At 42.7% G+C, this 24,812-nt stretch overlaps 1 protein-coding gene across 4 annotated transcripts in view; it reads right to left on the bottom strand.

The window, feature by feature from the left end:
- Positions 1–24,812, bottom strand: part of PLEKHG1 (pleckstrin homology and RhoGEF domain containing G1) — a 200,359-nt gene that overhangs the window by 56,517 nt on the left and 119,030 nt on the right. For 3 of the 4 annotated variants that reach the window (XM_069488116.1, XM_069488117.1, XM_069488119.1), the window contains exon 1: positions 21,309–21,770. In XM_069488116.1, coding sequence (XP_069344217.1) covers positions 21,309–21,716 — 408 coding nt within the window. In that variant the 5' untranslated portion in view covers positions 21,717–21,770. Of the gene's footprint in view, positions 1–21,308; positions 21,815–24,812 lie in introns of those variants that run through there. The other variant, XM_069488118.1, reaches the window with a different exon arrangement.

Below are 24,812 nucleotides of genomic sequence, written 5' to 3'. Positions count from 1 at the left end.
GGACCCTCTGTCTCCTCTTCCATTTGGCTGCAGCCCAGAGGGTGCCAAGCTGCTCCCTCTGGGGAGAAGGACCTGCTGGCTTTTCTCCTCTGATTTTCAACCTAGAGCTGGCTCCGGCCGGCCCAGTCCGCAGCCCAGTTGGCAGGACTGTTCGGGCCTTTCTGATGGGCTGGTTCTCTCTAGAATGGACTTTCTCATACCAGGAAGCAATACTTAAAGACATCCCTGGGGATCTGTGGTGAAAAGGAGACAGGCCTGTCTGGCCAACCTAGAGAGGTGGCCTTCACGTGCTCAGGCCTGCTCGCTTTGCTCCTTTAGGGTCCAAGCTCTAAGAAGAAATACAGGTTTTATTTTCTAGCCATCATCCTTTGCACAAATAGTGCCCTGAGGAGCTTGGTGCAGGACCACAGGTCCCCAGCCAGATCCCCACTCATTCATGTTCTCTCCCCGTTTCTAGGGGAAAAGAAGATAGTGGCCTTCTGGGGGTCACGAGAACACGTTGACTTTGGACACGTGAAGACTGGGTGTCCCCAAGGAGGGTTACCAGGACAGGGTCTGTGAGCAGTCTGCTCACAGAGCTCTATGGGGGGGGCTGGAAGTGTCCAGCCAGGCAGCTCTGGACTCCAGGTTACGGAGCTCTAACAGGGTGTCCGGGCCACAACACAGTCCTGGCTCTGGGACCACGTCAAGTGTCTGGCCACGAGAAAGCAGCTTCGGAGTCTCCCAGTGCTAGCAAACTGCAGCCTCGGCGGGGCCAGCCCAGCACCCGCAGGAAGGCGCTTCATACAAGGAGTTCCCCATCTCAGGGCACCAAACAGCCCTTGCAAAGAGAGGGTTTAGCCAAGCGATGTCAGAGCCGCACAACCTTTGGCACCACAGAGCTCTGCGGCCAGGCTGGTGGAGATCGCATCCTCAGCCAGGGCACTGGGGAGGGGTCTCGCAGCACAGAGCCAGCTGCGGGCCTCCCACCCCTTCTAGAAATGATCTCAAGGAAATGTGGGGGATAACGGACCCCTGAGGCCAATGACTAGGGTGCATGGCAGACTGATTTGGAAGTGGGGTAACAGGAGCGCATAAATTCTGAGATGTTTGGCTGTAAAGGAAGGAGAGAGGGGAGGGCAGTAACTGAAAGAGATGCAGGAGGGGGTAGGATGGATGGATGACCATCCATACATCTATCTGTCTGTCCATCTGTCCATGAACTGATTATAAATTTCAGAAAGGAGGAGGTACGGGCAGGAATCCCAGAATCACAAGAGGGGAATAAGCGGCCATGGTGAGCGCTGAGGACAGAAGACCACCGTTGGCACCAAGGAGGAGGACGGGAAGCCTGGCAGTGACACTGCAGCCGGAGAGGGCCGGGGGAGCCACATGGACACTGGCAGCTTCATTTTATGTTGTAGAAAAGAAACTGCTAGCAAGTCACAGCACATAGGTGAGAACACTCCCTCTCCCTCAACTACCTTTCTTTCCTCCCCAGAGTCACTCACGGAGGTGACTCTGGTTAACAAGGTGGAACCTGTGCTCCTGGGCTGTGTTCTAGGTGGATCATTATATCTGCCAACAGCAAGATTCCAGTTTGTTTACAATTTTATCTTTTCTACTCAACGTATGTAAATACACATAATTCCTATATGTAAATGTAGTTCTTTCTCATTCTTTATATGGCTGCATCGAACTCACTTAATAGCTTTATCATAATGTATTTGATTAATATTTTGTTTCTGGGGGGGCACATCCTATGTGCCAGGTGCTCTGAAGGGCAGGGGTCATTCAGAAATGATGAAGATATGATGCCTGTCCCCCTAGGTGCTCACAAGAGAACCAGGGAGAAGAACATGAAAAAGAAACAGGTCACACTACAACCATGCATTTAAGTGCTACAAGAATTATTTACAAAGCACTATAAGAGTACAGAAGAATATGTTTTCAAATGAAAGAAACCCTTTATTTCTCTTCCAAATAAACCACTGAACAGGGCTTACAGTAAAGTTTCCTACTGTAGCCAGCAGATAAAGTATCAGAGGTTCAACCTTCAAGTTAATCTCTTTTCTCTTCTTTTTCTACACACATCCAAGGAGGAGAAGGTGTATCCAAAGAAACGGGAGCTGGGTTCTCTGGCCACTCCACCGGGCTGGGAACACAAGCTCTTACTGTGGGGACCATGTTTTCCCCGAGTCTATGTAACGTAGACCCCACACTACAGACAACGGTACCGAAAATCCAAAGTGCAAGGAACACGACGAGATCTTCTGCCAATATCTTTGAGGAGTGGGAGGGGTAAGAAAACGAGGGGAAGATAAAGGGGGAAGACAGAGGGGAGGAGGAGGGAAAAAAATGAGAAAGAGGAGAAAGGGGAAACAGAGTAAAAGAAGAGGAGGGGAGGAGAGGAAGGAGGAGGGGGAGGGGGAAGAGAAGGGGGAGGTCTGGCACCCTAAATAAAAGTTATAAGGAGCTGCTGCTGCTATGATGTTTCCATTTCGGGCTTCTCCTAATTTATGATATAGGGCTGATCTTATTGGTAATATGTGGAAGTCTGTTAATGGCTCTGCTTGAGTCTGTTTGAGTAAAAGAATAGTAAAGAAATTGGGAGGTTTCAGCCTCATTTACCTTCTATAATACTTGCAATACATGAACCATCAGTAAAAAATGTGAGGCATGGCCTTCCAGTTAAGCTGTGACAGATGATACATGTGCCGGCTCAGCCCCCTCTATTGTCTTCCTACTTCCTCCTGGGGGAGGGGCTGCACCAGGGCATGGGAGGCTGCATCTAGAAGGGCAGGAGTCGGCAGCTCTTCCCAGGAAGAGAACTGGGGGGGTGGGGGGGAGGAATAGGGCTTCTGTTAAAAACAGAAATGTTGAAATACATCTTTGATTGAAGACAACGGGGAAGATTTGTTTGGTTTTCCTCCGAAGACTTTAAGCAAAAAAAAAAAAAATTTATGAACTGAGAGTCTACAGTAACCTAATGATAGAAACAAGATATTAAGAAACAGGGTTAATATTAGTATATTAAAGTTCTTAACACAACTGGACGCCTATCTTTTCCTATACTCTGACAACCATTATGGAAATCAATTGTCTTTGTTCACTTCATATTGATTTTATTTGACTTCATATTGATGTGTATAAATGTAATAAAACCTAAAAAATGTTATAATAATGCAAGAGAAATTTGGCACAAATATAACACTAAAATTAGTTTCTTATACTATTCCTTAGATATAATAATTCAAAAAGTTCTTACCAGAGTTCCTGCTGTAATCATAACAGCAGAAAAACATAATTTTCTGCAGCTTTGTTAAATACTTATTTTAAAAATTGTGCTTAGCATTTCCAAATTTCATTGATGACAGTCTCACATGCAAAAGCTCTTGAGAGGTGGGCACATGGCCATGAAGAAGTGCTGCTGCATCCTAAAATATCTTTCCACACTTCATTTCAACGTACTATTCCTTTTTTCTCTATTCTTTAATCCTATCATTATCTCTAGCTACCAAAAAATAAAGAAAAAAAAGAAAAGCATTTCTAGGATAATCTATGTGCTTTTGAATGAACATAAATACAAAATGTCTAGAAGTCTTCACAATGGACAAGCCCCGTGTTTACCAGAATCACCTGGAATGAAGCTCAGTGCCAGGCCCCCAGTGGGTGCCGGCTACACAGGGAAGTGAGAGGAGGTTATTAACCACTGTCTCAAGAACGATCCTTCTGGCTGCCCTCTCTTCCGCTAGCTCTCCTCCTCATCAGCTTAACCTCACATAACTCATTTTTTTTTTAATGCCTTTTTACTCTCCAGGTCCCCAGCCAGGTAAGGAAGCAGACAGACACACGTAGACCTGGCTATAATCCTTAAAGTGGAAATGGGAACACATGACGGGGCGGAGGAGGCATGGGATGTCTTGGCAATACTTTAAGTACCTGAAAATAAGAAACTGATTCATCTCAATTATAGTCAGAGTACTCCTGGTGTAATTTGAAACATAGTAATTAAGGAAAATTAAATAAAGCCCGAAGGTTTTTCATATGGGAAAAAAGATCAGTAAAATAAATATACATTATTAGATAATCTGAATTTTAACTTCTCCTCACGGCTATTTATCATCATTATTGTTATTTTAAGGTTTATTGCTAGGTACTGAGCTGTCTGCTTTAGGTGAATTATCTCATTTACTCTTCACCGCAGCCCTGGGAAGTGGGTCCCATTATTAAGCCCCTTTTACTGGAAGCTTCGAAAGCTTCCACCGCTCTCCCAAGGTCACACAGAGAGTAAACGATTCAAGTACAGCTCCAACCAGGATCTGCAGACCACAGCCTGGGCACTGGAACCCTGCACCGCCATGTCCAAGGTTATGTCTTGACATACTATCTTTAGACAGTAGGAGAGGTTTGCTGCTGATTTATTCTGAGGATTAAATGTAGTTTTTGGCTGGGCGTGGTGGCTCACACCTGTAATCCTAGCACTCTGGGAGGCCAAAGGCAGAGGATGGCTTGAGCTCAGGAGTTCCAGACCAGACTGAGCAAGAGCGAGACCCCGTTTCGGCTTAAATATAGAAAAACTAGCCAGGCGTGCTGGTGAGCACCTGTAGTCTCAGCTACTCAGGAGGTTGAGGCAGGAGGATAGCCTGACCCAGGAGTTTGAAGTTGCTGTGAGCTACGCTGACACCATGGCACTCTAGCCCAGGTGACAGAGTGAGACTCTGTCTCAATCAATGAATGTAGCTTTTACCAGGTATCAGGTAGGAACCTACCGAAAACTGCCACCCTCATTGACCAGGCAGCTCCCATGTTCCAGGATCCTCATATGCTATATCTGGATTAGCATCAGTCCCATTCACACTCCCCCCCAGGGCATGTTTTTCCATCAATCAAGCACACCACCTTTCAACCACCTGCCATTTTGTTATGCTTCCAAAATCCTCTTCCTTCCTTCTCACTAACACATGGTTCTCCACTCTTTCTTTTTTTTTTTTTTTTTTTTTTTTTGAGACAGAGTCTCACTCTGTTGCCCGGGCTAGAGTGAGTGCGGTGGCGTCAGTCTAGCTCACAGCAAACTCCTGGGCTTAAGCGATCCTACTGCCTCAGCCTCCCGAGTAGCTGGGACTACCGGCATGCGCCACCATGCCCGGCTAATTTTTTGTATATATATATTTTAGTTGTCCATATAATTTCTTTCTATTTTTAGTAGAGACGGGGTCTCACTCTTGCTCAGGCTGGTCTTGAACTCCTGACCTCGAGCGATCCACCTGCCTCGGCCTCCCAGAGTCCTAGGATTACAGGCGTGAGCCACCGCGCCCGGCCTCCACTCTTTCAATACAGCCCACTTCCCTCTCCAGAGACACCACGGTGGGTCACCTGGTCCTCCTTTACAGACATGACTGTCTATAGCTCTACCTACAGGAACAGGCTCCTGTCCAAAATCAGCCACGTGGAATCCCTGCAGATGCATTCATCAGCTCTCAGCACCGTGCTACTTGCAAGGACACAGAATCATTACCTGATGGAGGGGCTGGGAAGCAGAGCGGGTTAAAGCTAGAGAACAGGAATCACTTGGAGAGGAGGACCAATCAGAAATGAAGAGAACTACCAGCTCTGAAGGCACAGTGCTCAAAGCAAAGTGCTGATGTACCGAAACGGAACCGTATGTAGAGGTTCAGGACCTGTGCAGAAAAGCATCCCTGTTGCTGTGGCCAGGTGACTGTGGTAGGTGTTCTAACACTTTGCACAGGGGCATGTATAAGGAGGAGGCTTCTCAGAGTGACTTCTGACACACACACACACACACACACTTGTGTGCACAACAGTCTGGGTTTTTATCAGGGGAGCTCTCACTTCCCCCACGAGCTCTGCACATCGCTTCAATATGGCGAGGGCTTAAAAGCCTTCACTAAACATCAAAACGGTGACTGACGTCTGCCGCAAACACATTTCCTGTTCACAAATCAAATCACAACCCACACTTCTCCCGAGGACTCTTCATTCTAGAGAACAAATTTTGCAATAAGGACACCAAGTAATGACCCATTAAAACAGGTGTAGCTTTTCCACATACACAGTACCAACTATTGCGTGTTAACCTAAACACGTGTTGAGCACTAATGAGCTGTATGACTTATTTAATGAATTGGAACACTTTCTCATCTATTTTACTGAGACAGGAACGGTAATATAGGTAATTCTCATAACAATTGGTCTGTATACGGTAGGTGCCCAAATATCGTTCATTTAATAGATAAAAAATAAGACCTTAAAGACAAAAATCTTTGTGTTATTTGTGATAGATGACTTGGAACTCTAACCCTGAATGAAATAAAATTTCAACCAGCCAAAAAAAGGCAGGGGCTACCTGGACAATATTAACTAGGAAGAGGAAAAGACTGGGAGACATTAGCTCAACTTCCCATCTACTGAGTTACACAAGTTGATAATGACCCTCAATTGTCAAGCTATTCTACTTGACAATTGCAATGCAATGAGGTTGTATATATTAAAATAAAGAATCTGCACAAGGACAGACCTCTTTATGGGCAGCTTTTCAACGCGATGAACGTGATTATACTCTGGTGGCATTAGGTAATCCACTGCTAAATATGGAAATGCATAGGCTAAGCTATTCCGTTCATTGTACCCAAAACAATGAGCCCTTAGGATATATCTTATTGCCTCACTGTGATATAGTTGTTGATCTCATCACAGTAAAATCTTGCTCAAAATTATTTATTGATAAAGAGACAGTCATGGGCTTGATGGTCTGTAGGGAGCTGCACGGTGCAGATGGGGTGGGGGCGTCTGTCCTCAGCAGCGCAGGTGGACAAAATGATGGGCCGCTCCCCAGAAACTTGACTTTCTCAAAGAGCACTGGGCAGGGGGTAAAGTCAAAGATTTCCGTCTGTTATACTGTCCTGGAAGTCTGGTCCCAATTTGTGCCCATAGGGTGAAATATATGATTTAGGGAAAACTCTTTTTTCTCCTCTTTTAAATCTAAAGCACAATGTCCATGGCCATCTGGTTACTTAGAACTGAAGGAGGCAGTAAGACAAGGGTTGGGGGGAGAGAAAGGGGAGGGATGAGCACACATGCTCATTAAACAAAGTCTCCATAGTGACTTTTCAAAAGATTGTATGAATTTCTTTTTTTTTTTTTTTTTTTTTTTGAGACAGAGTCTTGCTCTGTTGCCCGGGCTAGAGTGAGTGCCGTGGCGTCAGCCTAGCTCACAGCAACCTCAAACTCCTGGGCTTAAGCGATCCTACTGCCTCAGCCTCCCGAGTAGCTGGGACTACAGGCATGTGCCACCATGCCCGGCTAATTTTTTCTATATATATTTTAGTTGGCCAGATAATTTCTATTTTTAGTAGAGACGGGGTCTCGCTTTTGCTCAGGCTGGTCTCGAACTCCTGACCTCGAGCTATCCACCCACTTTGGCCTCCCAGAGTGCTAGGATTACAGGCGTGAGCCACCGCGCCCGGCCGATTGTATGAATTTCTACAGCACCAATTTTATAATCTGAACAGAACTGTACTTACTATGCTTGTTTTTGTAATAGATGCAGTTTCATAATGCTGAAAACCTGCATTCCCAGGACAGCAGATTTAACTGAGCACAGAGCAAGGCACTGGGGAAAGAATGCCGGATCCACCCGGGAAGGCCTCAGCTGCCCTGTCGGCTCCAGGTGTGGTGTGGTGGGAAATGCACCAGCTGCAACCTTGGATGAGCAACTTGCCTTGCTGAGACTTCAGTGCTCCAGCTGTCACATGCCTAGTCATCACTCCAGGGGTTAAACAACATGGTCCGTTCAAGGCTCCTGGCACAGGGGGCCCAGCACACGCTGGCTGGTTGCGTTAGCTCTGGGTGGCCTTCTGTGTCTCAGGTTCCTCCTCAGTAGAGCAACAAGCAAGGTAGGCCAGATCGGAGCCTCTTTTGGTTCAAAAGCAAATGAACTATCTGCACACCGATAAATTATAACAAAAAGTTCTCCCCCCCTTTTCTCTGCCACTGGCATTAACGGTGCCATAGGAAGGCTAATTGACTTGAGCAGTTTGTTATTAGCCATCAGTGTTGGCAGAGGGTATGAAGACTATTAGGGGAGACACATGCATAAGAAGTCTCGATGCCACCTAAAAGTTTCCAAGATGCCCCCTCTTGCTATGTCTACCCAGACAATAAATCCGGCCTCTCCCACATGTATTGCTTTTGAAATTGACTCGTCCTCTCTCTCATCACTGCCTGGGGCTTGTTTTCATCTCTCACATGGACTCCTGCAAGGACATCCTAACCAGTCCCTTTATTGTGGGTCTTAACCCTCCAACTTTTCAAATTAATCCAGTGTAATTGTCTAAAACTCCAATTTGATGGCATGCCTCCCACAAAATCCTTCAATGACCCCCCACAGCCCTCAGCACAGAGGAAGGTCCTGCAGGGTCTGTGGTCCCTGCCTTCCTTTCTAGGGTCATCTCTGATCACTTTCTTGCTCCCCTCTCACTTCCCCCAGCCCAAACACACACACACACACACACACACACACACACACACACTGTTCTTTCAGGAATGTCCGAGTCCCTGCCCTCTCATGCCTTTCTAGCTTTACCTATTCTGTTCCCACAGCCAGGATTGGCCTTCCTGCTCACCAACACCTGGCTAAGTCATCCTTCAAGATTCTTCCTGGGAAACCTCTGGCCCTTCCTGCCTCCTGTCTGGGTCAGGCGTTCCTCTGAGTATTTACAATTCCATGATAAAGGAAGCAGAGTCATCGTGTAATACTATAAAGTCTCTTTGTAGCTCCTTTCATCCCACAAAACTGATGTCAACAATTAGGAAGGGCTGTGCTTTACTTTCCCAGCACTGAATGTTTGTAGACCGAGGGATCCTGGAGTGAGTTCCCAGAAACTTGAGCAATATGCTAACAGGGCACAGCAGAGCCTGGGAAGGAAAGGGTTAACCAAGTCCCACTGCTCGGTCTCCAGCTAAATGGCAGGAGTTGTATAGAATCCTAACCCAACCCCACATTCCTCACTCGCTCCCGCCTTTGTTGCAGGGACAGCATTTTTACAATACCACCTCTTGAAGACGACAAAGGTCCCTAAACTATGTGCTCCTTTTTTTTTTTTTTTAACGCTCTTCCCACCCACCTCACTCCTGCCTTTGCACAAGAAAAGAAACGCTTCTTTAATCAAAAGTAGATTAACTCTCACCCTTTTTTTCTCTGTGCATTTGCATTTGGAACACCATTTACGAGGCTATAAACAGACCCCCCGGGGGGAGTGATTTATCCACTGTTTTATGGAAAACGGGACAAAAGCAGCGGTCTTTTCAGCCATTCTGTATTTATGGTCGGCTGCTGCTCCAAGGCACCCGTTCCTACTCATGTCCCACTCAGAGCTTTCTGAAAGGTTAACAGCGTCCCTGTAAGCCCCATTAGAAAACTGGAGGGACACTTGTAACATTTTTTATTGATCCAAAAGAAAGGCTTTTTGGAAAAGAAAATATTTTAAACTATGAAGGAATGGCTGCTCCGTCCCCCCACCCCCTGTCCTTTAGATGCGATTTTGCCATTTGAAACAGCAGACCCTAGGCTGTGGCCTCTCTCCATTTTTGATGTGGCCAATCTATGTGGTTGGTCATTATGGATTATTTTATATTAGTTTAACAAAACAAAGAATCTTAACATTTAGAACAAGCATTCGATTTTGCTTTGGGTTGGCCAGATGCTTGCAATTTCTCATCATGCCTGTATTATTTTCATAACATCTCCTCCCCGTACAGGGTAAGAAGGATGATTTACTCTTTATAAAGTATCATCTCACATTTGCAAAGGGATCAGTTACTGTACAAGAATTTTCCCCAAGTATTAAAATTATAATTAAATTCTGATACATGGTACGACATGGCTGGACCTTGGAAACATGCTAAGTGAAATAAGCCAGACACAAAACGACAAACACCGTTTGATTCCACTGATGTGAGGGATCTAGAATAGCCAGATTGAGAGAGACAGAAAGTGGAACAGGGGTTCCCAGAGGCTCGGAAGAGGGGAATGGGAACCTATTGTTTAAGAGCTACAGAGCTTCTGCTTGAGATGGTGAAAGAGTTCTAGAAACTGACAGTGGTGATGGTTGCACAACATTGTGAGTATAGTTAATGCCACTCGATTGTACGGTAAAAAATGGTTAAAAGGGTAAATTTTAAGTTATACATATTTTACCATAATGAAAAACACTTATGAAGTTAGTTATACTTAAAAACTCACTTTGTTTATGAAAGCCAGCCATCAGACAATATACTGTAGATGTTATTGCAAACATTATAAAGTTTTTCTTGCTATGTCAGCCCATCAGTAAGGACTTCAGTCATGTTTGCAGCCATAATTCACAAGTACGCCTCACCGGGTGACCAGGATGAGCCTGCACCCGTTCTAAAGGGCCTTAATTAGTCTCCTAAGGAGTTCTTTCCTCTGGCTCCTTGGTGCCATCTCTTCACCTCCTCCCACCCCCTCCACTTGCTGTGGGACTAGGAAACCAAATAATTAAGTTTATTTTAAACACATAGGGTAAATAGGCTCTTAGTGAGAACTTGGGGCCTCTCCTTGGGTAAAGACACAGGATTTACTGTCTGGCATTTGAAATATCTATTTTGGCTGCTCAAAGGACTTACTTATTTCCTGGCTGCATTTTTGAAAGCTGAGGCTGGTGGAGATGTGATCGCCAGTCATCAGTGGACTTAGGCTTCTTGAATTAGACTCATTTACAGAGGATGAGGCTGAGGTCAGACTGGCGATCTGTCCGTGGGCACACAGCTGACTGTCAGCATAAAGCAACCCCAGTTTGACTCAGCTCAAATCAAAATTCTGAAAAAAATTCATTCTGCCATTGCAGCCCTCTATTATATTAGAAGTAAATTCCAACTAATTTAGTTCCAGGTAAACTAAAAGTTGCAACAAAATATAACATAGCCTTTTTAACTTGTAAAGTTAAAATAATTTTCTGAAATACCTTAACATAGATTAGTAAGCACAATGTTATAAAACTTTAAAAACTATCATAAATTATTTTGTCCAAATACCAGTTATATGAATAATCATATCTCTTATCTGAACTCTTACTATACACCTAGTACTGTGCTAAGCATTTTACATGGATAATATTAAATTTTCACAACAATCCTATTATTCTCATTTTAAATGAGAAAAAAACAGAAACTTAGAAAAGTGTAGTAACTCTTCCAAGATCACACAGGGAAATGGTAGAGCCACGATTTGCATTCAGTGCTTATAGATTTTAAAGTCTGTGTTCTTCGTCATTTTGTTACATTCCATGGGGATGAAGAGGTAATTGTGCTGCCTTTAAAATCTGTTGTTTGCTTTATAACAGAGAAAAAAAATTCCCATCAGGACAGTGGCTGTCAACATGAATTGCCTACTGGGATGGGGAGCTTTAAGGAAAGCCGATCCCAGCTCCAGAGATGGGGAATTCACAGCTCAGGGTGTGGCTTAGGCAGTGTAGCTGTAAAAGCTCTGGAGCAGAGTCTCATGCGTAGCCTCTGCTTTAGAAAAATCCCTAGTTTTTCAGCTGTTCCTTCTTAACAGATTTCTTAGGTGACAGCTTTTAACGGCTCAAATAATTGCCTCTTGGAACGTGTTTATGTGTGCTTACTATCCTTAGTATAAATCTAGTGAAAACACTACTTTGGTGTTTTCTCTGAGAGGGCTGTTATATTTTATTTATTCCTATTTTTGGAGCAGGACTGTCTTCTAGTGGGTTTCATTCCCAACAGTGGTCTTTGAATAGTCTAGATAATTTTGAATACAAGTCAAGTCACACATTTTATCAGTAACCCTCTTTTCCTTATCCCCTTTCAAACAGGACGTGAAACTGCAGCACCCACTCCTCGTTCAGAACAGGAATTGGCAAAATACGGTCAGAGAGTGTCAACTGGTCTGTTAATCATCACAGGTAGACTAGCCTAGGAAGACGCTCAGATCTGGCAGGACAGCGGGAGCCAATTTCTTACCCACAAAAGGCTACCTGTATTTGTGCTAGGTGGGAAAAGGGCAGTTTCACAGATTGCTTTAGACTTGTCTCAAAAAGTTACTAACGAAGTGACCCTAATTGTTCCCACTTCCTCCTATAGCACCGTTCCAGTTTTGTCTGACCCATGTAGTAGCCAGAAGTAGACGAAACATCAAGCTGGTCCCTTCACATATGCCTTTGTTCAATTTCATCCTTGTCAATGGCTGAGATGTGGAAAACTAGGCAAATATGTTTCCAGAAAATTTTATTAACAAGCATTAATGAGAACCCACCTTAACTGGTAAGCAAGAGGCACTCAAAATGCTTATGGGTTTTTCCAGTTGTTTCTAAATGAAATGGCTGGGAGGCGGGACTAGGATGCATCCCAGCACCATCAGTATTTAGCTGCAGGGTCTGGAGCTCACAGATATCAGCTGTTGAGTGTTCACCTGCTGCCAGGTCTGTGCTAAGCACTTTACAGACATTAACTCATTTAATCTCCACGATGTCCTAGGAGATACACAACATCTTCCCCATTTTAAGATGGAGAAACTGCAGGTTACAGAAGCTAAGTAATTGTTCAAGATCAAAAGTAATAAATGACAGAGCTAAGATTTGCCTCCAATGGGGGAAATCACTGGGATCTCTGGATATCCATTTCCTCATGTATGAAAATGACAGAGTGATACTAGAAAATTATTCTGCAAATATTTACTGATGGCCTGTTAAGTGTCAGATACAGTGCTGCATGCAAGGAATATAAAACATATATATAAAATGTTATTAATTATCAAACTTAAAACACTTCTTGCTCTTTTCAGAATTTATAGTCAGACCTAACCGAGTTATTTCCAGTTCTAAAATTTGGCGTGATTCTAGTAAATAAAAAATCCCACACAACTGGAAGCAACGTAAGGGTGCAGCAACAGATGTATGGATAAACAAAATGTGGTTTACACGCGCAATGAAATGTTATTCAGCTTTGAAATCTTATCACATGGATAAACCTTGAAGACATTATACTAAGTGAAATAAGCCAGCCTCAGGATGGACACTATGGTTCCACTTATCTGGGATACCCAGAATAGTCAAATTCATAGTGATGGAAAGCAGAATAATGGTCCCCTGAGGCTGAGGGGAATGGAGCAATATCGTTTAATGGGTACAAAGTTTTGCTTGGGATGATGGAAACGTTTTGGAGAAGGATGGTGTTGATGGTCACGCAACAACGTATGTACTTAATGGCACCGAACTGCACCCTTAAAAATGGTTAAAATGGTAGCTTTTATCTATATTTTATAATTTAAAAAAAAAATGACTTAAAAAATTCCACGCAAGCTGCCATATAGAACAATGCCATGCCCTTCAAGTGGCAAAACAATCCACTTGTATTGTGGGGAGAGCAGAAATCAAAAACAAATGACCAGAAAACAGTTAACTACTAAACTATGTAGGTTGGCAAGTAATGTATCAGCTTAAGCTTCCTCTTCCTTTTCTAGGTGTTCTAAAATGGGGTGCTTGGACAAGCACACACGCTCGAGGCTTGTCACACAACCTGGGTGACATTCTCCTGTTTGATTTAGTTTCACTAGGTGCAACTGACACCTTTTCTTTGGAAGAAATTTCTGGCCATGAGAAACTTCTCCCAACTGAAGGTTGATGTGTTTAGAACATAATTTCCTGAATTCTATAATTTTCTACCCACTCAGTATAACGGAATAGTCAAGATGGCATACAAAAAGTAGCATGATTCTAACCCAACCGAACAGGACCTGTTTTAGCAAATCTTCAACAGAATTTTGCCCACAGGCAGTCTTTGAACTATATTAGCAGTTCTTTAGCAGACCAGTAATAATGGCTACTCAATCACCTGAGTTAAGTGAAATTTTGTAAAATGTCTTTTCATTAAAAGTCAAAATGTTGGCTTAAAAGCACAGCCTAAGAGAATAAAAAGGAACTTTTCAGTTGCAGGCATATTTGTACACAAATGAAACGAATAAAATAAGTCACAGCTTCTGTCTATATTCTACTTTTCCCCTCCAATTATGCTAAGTCTGTCCTTTCTTTTAATACACTATTCTGAATCTGAAAGTGTAGGTGGAAAATATAATTATAATTTTAATGTCAGAAATATACTGACATATTAAGTTTCCTTGGTGTATAAAGTTTCACAGACAAATGCTATAGTTTGTGCAAGAATATTTGACTAAATTATGCAAACTCTTAGTAAAAGAAAAATTTCCTAAAAATATTTTTATAAGCAATCATGCTAGTTTCCAGGAATATGAATCAACTCTCAAACTGCTAAGAGAGCTTGAAATTCTTTTAAACCATTTTTTTCTTATAAGGTAGAAATAAAAAGAGCATTAAGGATATTTGTGGTAGTTTTTGTTAGTCTTATTTAACATTAAGAGAAGACACGTTTTTTGGCAATGGGTGTAGTATTCTTTAATCTTCTAGTCTGAGCAAAGGGGAGGGAGGAGCGGTAAGATCTATTTGTAACAAGGCATAACACTCCAAAGAGTAAGTACAGTCCGTTCTGCCATAACATTTGTTTTGAAAGCATGAATTTGTTCCCATGTAATGAATATGTTAGGGAGCAATTCGAACTTAATTCAAATTTCTGGATTTTGCCTTTGCTTACATAGGATTTCATCTACGAGAAATACTTGGTGAATGCAGAAAATTGCACCCAGTTCCAGAGAGCAGCACAGGAACACAAAACACACGCACACACCTGATCACCTACCTGGGTTTCCGAGCCGCCCCCCGCCCCCCACAAAGCAAGCTATGAACTGCACCCATCCGTGTCAGTGGGTGAGCTCCCCGCCCACAGTGGGCACCCTCCTCCACCACCCTGCCGACAGCCTCCCCTCTCTAATGGTTCTCTTTCCTCTGAGCCTATATTTTTCTTCTCTGTTCTTTTTCTCTCATCTTTCCTTTCTCTCTCTCTCTCTTGCTTCCTTTTGTTCTCCTCTGGAACATAGGGTGGCAAATGTGAGAATCTGGTGGCTTCCACAAATGACTTCAGATCTTTTTCAAGGTGAAGTATCATGTTTACTATAGTATATGTATGTATTTCTTAATCATTAACGTCTGTAAGTCTGTGCCTTCATTTTTGTTAGATTCCTATCTGTTTTTGAAGTGGTAGCTGCGTAGTGTGTTTATAGCTGCTGGCGTCCATTGAGGTGATGGGGTTGCTTACAAAATTTAAGGTGCCATGTGATACCCACTGCTTACGATGCTCACAGGAGAATCTCACTAACATAGGTATTTTCGATGATTTTCCTAAGTTGTGACTCAAGATCTGGCCATAAAAGTCTGGAGTGAATAACCCAACCCGGCCTCAGTCACAAAGTACACATGAACTCCTGTGCAGAGCAACTCTGCAAACCTCACCTCGCTTTGCTTTTACCAAGTGCTGCCTGCCTTGAACTTTCTCATTAGCAATCAATCAGCAGGTATTTATATATTAACACTCAAAACAGGCAAACTCATTAGGGATAGAAAGAGGTGAAAGAACAGTTCCCTCCTCTCCCTCCAGGTCAGACTGGAGAAGAATGATGAACACTCAGAATCGCCCAGTGTTGCCACCTGCTAAGTTTGTGCTGCTGTCGCTGAGGTGGGAGTGAGGCAGAGTGGGGAAGAAGGGTCATAATAACAGCAGCAACAAAGAGATGTGGAAATAGTCAAAGTGAGATTTTGGGGGATTAGGTACAGTGATTAGATGTGCTATTTGAGGAACAGCTTTTTTTTTTTTTTTTTTTTTTTTTTTGAGACACAGTCTCACTCTGTTGCCCAGGCTAGAGTGCCGTGGCATCAGCCTAGCTCAGAGCAACCTCAACCTGCTGGGATCAAGCGATCCTCCTGCCTCAGCCTCCCGAGTAGCTGGGACTACAGGCATGCGCCACCATGCCTGGCTAATTTTTTCTATATATATATTTTTAGCTGTCCACACAATTTCTTTCTATTTTCAGTAGAGACGGGGTCTCACTCTTGCTCAGACTGGTCACGAACTCCTGAGCTCAAATGATCCACCTGCCTCGGCCTCCCAGAGTGCTAGGATTACAGGCGTGAGCCACCGCGCCCGGCTGAAGAACAGCTTTTAAATAAGCCAAAAACTAACAGGTTTGCTTTTAAATTACCACAGATCTTAAATGGTTTTAAGAAAGATCTCATTCACCCATTATGATAAAAAGCCCTTGGAGGGAAAAAGAAATGAGAGACACATTCACATAGAAGTGCTCGAACGGCACGTAAAAGTGCATGAAATGGTGCCAAGCATTGCAGTGTAAATTCTGTACCAAATCCACCTGCACGACAAAGCTTCGTTAAAAACAACCCCTGCCAACTCCTACACTCCACACTGAAGACATTTTTTCCCCTCAGCCTTTAAAAAAATTTTAGTCTAAATGAACCTTGTAAAAAGTGTGAGTATAATGTTATTTATACTGGAGGGAAAGTACGGAGGGGACATCGGCAAATAAAAAGACAATAAAATCTGTGACAATTCTCTTCTTCTCAGCAACCTCCTTTCTTGATGCAAAACCTTTTCTCCTTTTGTCTAGTGTCCTAAGCAGCTATGGCTGGTCTAGGGAACGCCCAGAACCCCTCTAATTATTATGGTTTATTAGGAAAGAGTAGCAGAGACGCAAGCTGCCCTTTCCATACCAAACAATGTGTCTCTCCAGCAGGATCAATGGGAAGCCAAGCTTTGTCAGAACCACCTCCAAACTCCAGTGTCCTCCTGGGGGCGGGGGGTGCCCCAGGACAAAAGCCAACCCAGATTCCACTTTATCCCCAGGCCCAGTCACAGGGTTTCCTTCTCTCATTCTGCACAAATCTGGGAGAAGCCTGCTTCCCAAGCATAAGACAGGTCTCCAATTAACGTGACCCCTGCAGGACTAAGAGCAGCCTCCTCCCTAAGCTATGGCAATGTGCAGAAGAGCTTTCGACGTGTTTCGAGTCACTAAGCATGTGAAAAGCGCCCTTCTATTTTCTACCTACCCTGACACTGTCTGTACAATCACTCAATAAACAAAGAGTCCACACAGACTAATAACCAGAGCTGGGGCTGCAGATCCCCATTAGAATCCTCGTTTAGCTACTACCGCTTTTGAGTTATGCTGCATGTTTCTAACAAAGATATGCTTAAGCATCGGATGTTTAAATTTTGAACACTGAGGCTCTGATACTCACTTCTTAGCTTTTTAACAAACATTATGGATAAAGGTGCTTGAAAAGGATTTTAGCTCTCTGGCATATGATAGGAAAAAAATAAAAATCATGTTATACTGAACATTTTACCCACTTTTTTCCACACTACGCATGTCCTCAACATCCCGAAAGATGACTTAATTTAGCATCTTTTAGAACTCAAAGATGCCATTTTGTAGTAGGAATGTAACTTCTCGTGGCACAGCGTTATATAACATTATAAACTATTTAAAAACTTTACTAAAAGGTTAAAACAGGCCATGAACTATATCCGAGGCCAAATTTTATGAGGCTCTCAAAAGCTCTTTTATATAGATCATTTAAGAAGATTAAAGAAACCCACTCTACCCATGGCTGTCCCTGCTCCGTCAGTCGAAGTTCCCATTAAACATGAAAGAGACCCTTATGTTCCACTTTCCAACTATGGATCTCTCTCTCCACAAATTCTGTCAGTGGCTATTTTACTTTTAACTTTTAAGACTTGCCTTCATATTTATTATCTCATTTTATCTGTGAATGCTCTTAGGAGCCATAAATAAAAACGGAAATAACAGCCCCATTGTTCCTTTGAGTATGGGCGACAGGCAAGACTTTACCTCCCCCTGAAATGTCAAGTGTGCAGAAGCAGATGACTAGGATGTTGGGCAGAGGAGAAGATGGAAGAGGGGACAGGGGCCTAGAGAGAAGGGTCTGGGGGATGCAAAGAGCAATAGGAATAAGAAACCACATTTTAAGTTAAACTTTCAGGAAACATTAGGGATTCATTTCTGCATCCCTAAATGGCATGGGAAAGGAAAAATATCTACATATGTGGGATTATTTTAATACAATGTCTCTACATGTCAGAAAGAAAGACCTGCAAGCTTCTTGGCATGTGAAACCAACATCTGGAAATCCTGTTGCCCAGCTACGGTTCAGGAGTCTCTCTTCTCAGAAATAAGCTACTCTGATATTTGGACCATGTTGAAAGGTCAAATCATCATTTGTGTTAATGTCTTTTAAGTCAGTGGATGTATCTCGATGATCTTTTGCAAAAACATTGCTGTTTACAAAGCCTAAAAACGGAATATGAACTTGAGCTGTGAGGATCATATATCTATATGGCACACAGGTAAGATGCACCACTTGTGGGGGGAAATTAATTAAACTGAGATTCAATAAAGCCGAGTGCACAAAGTCAGAAATTGTGCTACTGTATAAATGAAAAGTGACTTATTCGTTATCTCTAGAAACGATTAGACTGTTTTTCTTTCCTCCCAGAAATAATTCTTCCCTGGAACATACCAACTAAGAGGAAAGTCTACCTTTTAGGCATGGGAAGAGCTAATCACAGTAGGTAAAGAGCAGCCCCCTCCCCAATTTAAAATTCTGCATTTGAAAAATGGATGCTATTAGAGAAGTCATCCACCAAATTGTAAAAACAGGTTAGAGATCAAGGAAGAGCGATTTTAAAGGAATTGGTCTTCTATTTTAAAAGTATACCCAAGGAGGTCGAGTTGCTGCAGGTGGGAAAATTGGTACCCTTCACAAAGGAAGTAACTAGATAAAATGGGTCCAACCACTCTGTTAAGGTTGTGATCTTGAGAAACAGGTGGTCACACAAGCAAAGCAGATGAAGGGGAGGCTTCGACTGACCAACCCCTGATCTGAAGAGATTCCGAAATTTCCTAGCAGGAGAGGGCAAAGCATTCTAGTGACTTCCGGAACAAGGGCGCATCTACTTCTTCCTGCTTTGGTGTCTCCCCCTACAATTGGGCCTTTTCCTCCCCAACTACCCTGCTTCCCCTCAGTAGCTTTCACCTCAGCTTTTTAGTGGGTTCATTCAAAATAATAATGTTGGAATCATCCATTTAAGAAAACATTTCTAATTACATTTCAGCTGAGTTGGCTACTCTGTTTTACCTAAAGTCTTTCACAGAAAATAATCATAGGATACACGGTGATCGTTCCTAACTAGCAAATTCAGAGGAAGCGGGCGATGATTACAGTTTCCATTAATTGCTCACCACGTGCCAGGCACAGTTGCGTCAGCTTTTCCTATATTACCCAATTCTCTTAATAGTCCTGTGAGGCAGGTACTATTTATTAGTCCCATTTTACAGCTGACAAAACGTGGCACAAATTTGTAGTCTAGGATAGGGGTCAGTAAACCATGGCCCTTGGGCCAAAGGGGCCCTAAAGATTTCCTGGAACCTCCAGGCCATCTGTTGTGTGGTGCCTACAGCTGCTTGTGTGCTTTGGAGGCAGAGCTGAGGAGTCGTGACCCAGACCTCAGGGCAGTGGTCCCCAACTGTTTTGGCATCAGGGACCCGTTTCATGGAAAACAATTTTTCCACGGCTGGTGGTGGGTAGGGAGGTAGACAGAGCTCAGGCAGTGATGTGCGGCCCTGTTCTCTAAACAGGCCACAGACCGTATGGGGCTGCAGCCCAGCGGGTGGGGACCACAGCCTTAGGGCCCACAAGGCCTAAACTAAGTTTTACTGTCTGGTCGTATATAGAAAAAGCTCACCAACCCTTAGTGTAAAACATGGTTAATTCATGGAAAAGAAAAAAGGTGAGAACATTTGGACAACTTCAAATAGAAATTATGCTGAAACTGTCTTAGAAAAAAAATTCTGTCTTCATCTGTTTTCTATCATTCATATCTTACCTTATTAACCAGCCTCAGGAAAAAAAACAGTGTTTACGGAATACCAGTTTAGTAACTAAAGGTTTCTCTCTCGATGAGTTTTGATTAGGTGGAAACGTTCCCAAGAAAGGAAAAAAAGCATAGACCAAAGAGAGATGGAACAACCATACGTTTCCTGAGAGATTGTAAAACTTTTGGCTGTTTCACGGATATTTCTTCTCAAGTACAAATGACATCATAGTTGGAATTTTTAAGAAATTGGCCTATTTTATTCAACATTTGGTACCACATATTGTTTTGGTTGACCATCTATTGACTTTTCTATTTTTGCTGGGAAGGTATGTCATGACTATTTTTAGTAGACAGCGTCTGGTTCTATCGTTTGTGGAACTCAACACACCATCGTGCTTTAGTATTTTTTTCCTAAAGTTATAAAATGTGTTTGATGGAGAATGTGCTCATGAGCAAATATTCTACTATACCCTGGAACACTTTTAGATTAAATGTCTAAAGCAGGAAACAGGCACTAACAAAAGAATTTGGTGTGTTACTAGGCAGCAAAGCAAGTGTAGCTTTAATATATAAATTTGCCCTTGAGATATTAACAATTCTGATTATAATTGAGAATGAGTTAACATCTGAGCTCCTCTAGTAATTCTTACTTTATCCTTTAAAACCTACCTATAAATCAAAATCAAATTAAGACATGGATTTCCATAGGATGTTATCTGGGATATAAACCAAGAGCGATTCACACAGAAGAATTTATGTAAGCAATTTAGAATTATAATAATTTATAGAAAATAATTTACGTAAAACCATTTGCTATAAAAGTGAACAGAAACCACCCAAGACAAGACAAAGCCCATGGTTTTTCTGTACCTTTCACTGCCTTCCCCAACCAGCAACCGAGACTGGGAGCGGGAGAAAACAGACTCCAAGCTCGTCTGAATGTTAGAATCACCTAGGGATTTTCAACAGTTCCGCTGCCCAAGCCACACCCCAGGCCAATGAAATCACTAGGGTGGGACCCAGGTGTCAGTAGTTTTGGAAGCTCTCAGACACCAGCAGAGAGTGGTAATTAAGGCAAAGACAGGTGATGGGTTCGGTTGGATACACCTGACACCTACACACCAGGAGGCGGGTCCTTCTCCATCCTCACCTGCTCTACTATGTGTGGGGCACTCTGAGATCTGTAGTGTAGGATTAATTAACACAACATTCTGGTCTGCGCACGGCATCGTCATTCTTGCTAACACCTAATGGATTTGTTAATGCAAATATTAATAGGATTTTAAACCCAGTGAGTGCGGCCCTAGGGTTTCTCTTAAGTTACGATCTCTTTAAACATTCACACCCTTTCTACGTCTTAGGAGAGGTGCGGTCCCCAACACCTGGCTCTTTATTTTGCAAGCATATTTCTCCTGCGCGACAGACGTTAAAGGTGAAGTCCGCCTTACCTCTACGATGCTTTTTAGATCTTGCACGTAAGTCCTCTCAGTCTCCAGAATTTCCTGGACGACTCTGTCCACGTAGAGGAGCTTGGGGCTGGCGGCCGAGTCTGTGGTCGTCTGGGGTGCCCCACTGGCGTCCGCTCTCCGCTGGGCCCTGGGCTGCCTCTCGCTGGCCTCGTCCCTGTTCTGCTGCCCGGTGGGGTTGTCCCTCTGCAGGTCGCTGCTGGAGAAAGGCCTGGCTGGCATCAGCTCCAGTTTTATGGCCCCTGCTTCCTTATCCTGGTTAAACAAACCCAAGTGGCTGTTTGAAACTAAGGTCATTCTGCTGCCGAAGGAACCATGGCTGTCCCGGGAGGAGGCTGAGGACGATGTGGAGCCGAAGCTGACGGGTCGGTCGCTGTCGGAGAGCTCCATGGTCTTCAGTTCTCGGGAGCGGGAATGCCTGGCTGTCGTCTTGGGAGCTGGAATTTTGGTTACAGCTGATGGCACTTCAAGATGCAACTGGTGTCCATCTACGTGAGTTAAAGAAAATAAATACGAAGGGCAAGATAAGCAAGGTAGGCAAGTATTTTGAAATTCTAGCAAACAAAGTTGAAAGAGGTGAAAACCTACCCCAGATGTGTATAGTCAATAACAAAAAGATGGCAAATTAATTACAGAAGGAAATGCAAAGGTACCTGTGGTCGACTGAGACGCAAAATTAGAGTTTCTACAGCATCACCTGGGAGCCTGTTAGAAATGCAGAGTTCCAGGCTCTGCCTTACACCTACTGAGCTTTAATCTGTATTTTAGTAACATCGCAGTGCAATGTACACACATTGAAGTTTGAGAAGCACTATTAATACATCTGTTGGCTCAAAAGTGTGACCACCTGGAATGACTCAAATATGCAGATTACCCAGATTTACTAAATTAAAGGTTCAGCAGTCACGGATTGAGGAATCTATTACTTTAACAAGCACCACAAGTGGTTCTTCGGTACTTAAAAAGGACTCTCTGTGATTCTTATAGAATTCTGAGAAATGTTCTAGGTTTTAAGTATTCCATCATAATTCCACAAAATTTTAAGCTAGAATCCTGGAACCACTACCATTTGATTTAACTGATGCTGACAACTTTACATTTTACCTCTAATACAGCATTAAAGAAAAAGGTTGCCTGGACAATAATTTCTAACACTTGGCAAGAAAAGCAAAATAAGATACAGTCATGTGCCACATAATGACATTTCATGGACTGCATACACAAGCATGGTTGGAGCAATAGCCTGTGCCATATAGCTCAGGTGTTTAGTAGGCCATACCATCCAGGTTTGTGTAGCCACACTCTGAACTTGCACAATGGTGAAATTGCCCGAAGACGAATTTCTCAGAATATAATCCCCATTGTTAAGTGACAGATGACTGTATTAAGACCCACACCCCATTTAAAATTTACCCTCTCACATTTCTCTAAATCTCTTCTTAAAAACTGACATTCCATTTGTGGCATGTATCAAGTTACATTATTAGAGAGTATGTTTGTACAACATTCCACAAGTTTTAACAGTGTAATTATACAATTAAATAATAAATATAGGAACGGAATTATAAGAAAACTTATGACAAATGGGGCTGTTTGTGTTTAGAATAGGGCATAAAAAATTCTGATTGCTAAGTCAAAAGGTCACTGAATACCCACGGCATTTAAATATGATCTTGGGTCCAAAAAGGACTTATCTGAAAAATTAAACTTTCAGAAACTATTTTCGTGAAACACTCAAAGTTCCAGTCTTCTTCATTTGTAGGGCAGGATCAACCTTTATTCCCCCCATGATAATGACATTCCAGGTTTATAGAAACAAAATGCCTTGTGATAAAGAATGTGATTAATGAAGAAGTGTGCTTTGTGTTGGCAGGTTACCTTATTACCAAAATCCGTGTTTAAAGGGTTTGTTAGAAAAATAGAAGAGTGAAACTTATGTGTAGAAGGTTATAACATGACACACACAGTAACAAGAGTATTAATGATCACTTTTCAACAGGAATGTGAATTTGATTTGACTCTATAAGAAAGATCATCAAACAGCTGGTACCAATATTTTTAAAATATAAAGAAACTATCAAGTCTATATCCTTCAACAGACTTTTTCTAGACAGTTTATATTCATGGCAAATATTAGTACAAAGTTATAACGCAAATATTAAAATTATGAATGTAAAATAAAGGAACTAACTTTGAGTCAACAAGAAAGAATGGTATGAAATGTGTAGGAAATGAGCAATTTATCAGCATAACCACTACCACATGGTATGAGTTTGCCACAAATTTTTAAAGCTTTTGCAATATTCTCCCTGCTTGCTCTATAACAACTTTATGGCCTATAAAACATGAATTGGTTAGAGTAGTTAAAATGCACTTGACCTAAAAAGCCTGATCCAACTAGAGTGTGGCAAAAATCCAGGAAGCAGCCATGCTTTTAGGGATGCTTGCAGCAAAAGACGCTTGCTCACTTTTGGGACTGGTGTTAAAGTTACGGGCAGTTCAAAGTAGGGGCAGACACAAGGTTTTCTTTCCGTTGGCTTCCATGACCATGAGGTTGATCTCACTGTAGGAAATGGGCACTAACTCAGGAAGTATATGAGGGTACTTTAAGGTCCCAAGGGTCCAATGAGGCTGTGATTTAGGACCAAACATAAGTTGAATATATTATACTCTATGTGAAAGGCCAGGACATCTGGAAAGGTCTAATTCCCATAGATCTGGATACACCCGTCTCCAGGGCAAGCTCTGATTTTTTAACTAGATAAGAATCAATCTCCTCTCCAGTATAGAAAACTGTTTTTAACACAGTTCCAGAACTCTTGGCATTGTATTCATTATCAGGACTAGTGAAAAATGAACACAATAGGGAGACACATTTCTTTCTTATCATCATTTCTTTTCTCTGCTTTCCCACTTCAAGTTAGACAGCCAATATCGGGACCAAGGGATCAAATGTTTTTTAGAGAAGTCCACGTTGGGCTGTTAGGAATAAGAGCACCTTTAAAAATATTTTGAAAGGTAGGAGAAAGTGGGATGTGAAACTCAGGTCAACAGGGAGTCCCTTCATGGACTGATCTTAAATAGTAACGTGACTTGGGTACCATTCCAAGGGAGGCTCCCAGGTCCCAACGCCAGGCTATGTACTCAACACCACTGGCACCAGCCTGTTTTCCAGCCTGCCAACCAGGCACTTTATAAAATAGGATATTTCAGATATTTGGTATCTGTCATACTTAGTCAAGCTTCCTGCCCCAAACTAAATACCTTCTAAAATTACCAATGACAGAAGTGAAACATTTAAAGTCAGGTCACCATCATCATCACCACCATCATCATCAGCAGCAGCAGCAGCACAGCATTTTCCCGGAGCCTTCTCACCACTGCATCAAATGAAGACTCTGTGACTCCCAGGTCTGCATGTAATAGGAGCCTGCATTTGCTAATGGATAATGTTTTTCATGTTGATTCATTGCTTAGAAGATATTT

Source organism: Eulemur rufifrons, chromosome 15 (assembly GCF_041146395.1).
Source record: "Eulemur rufifrons isolate Redbay chromosome 15, OSU_ERuf_1, whole genome shotgun sequence".
Lineage (NCBI taxonomy): Eukaryota > Metazoa > Chordata > Mammalia > Primates > Lemuridae > Eulemur > Eulemur rufifrons.
Note: the sequence above shows the minus strand (reverse complement) of the source record. Positions and strands in the feature narration are given on the sequence as shown.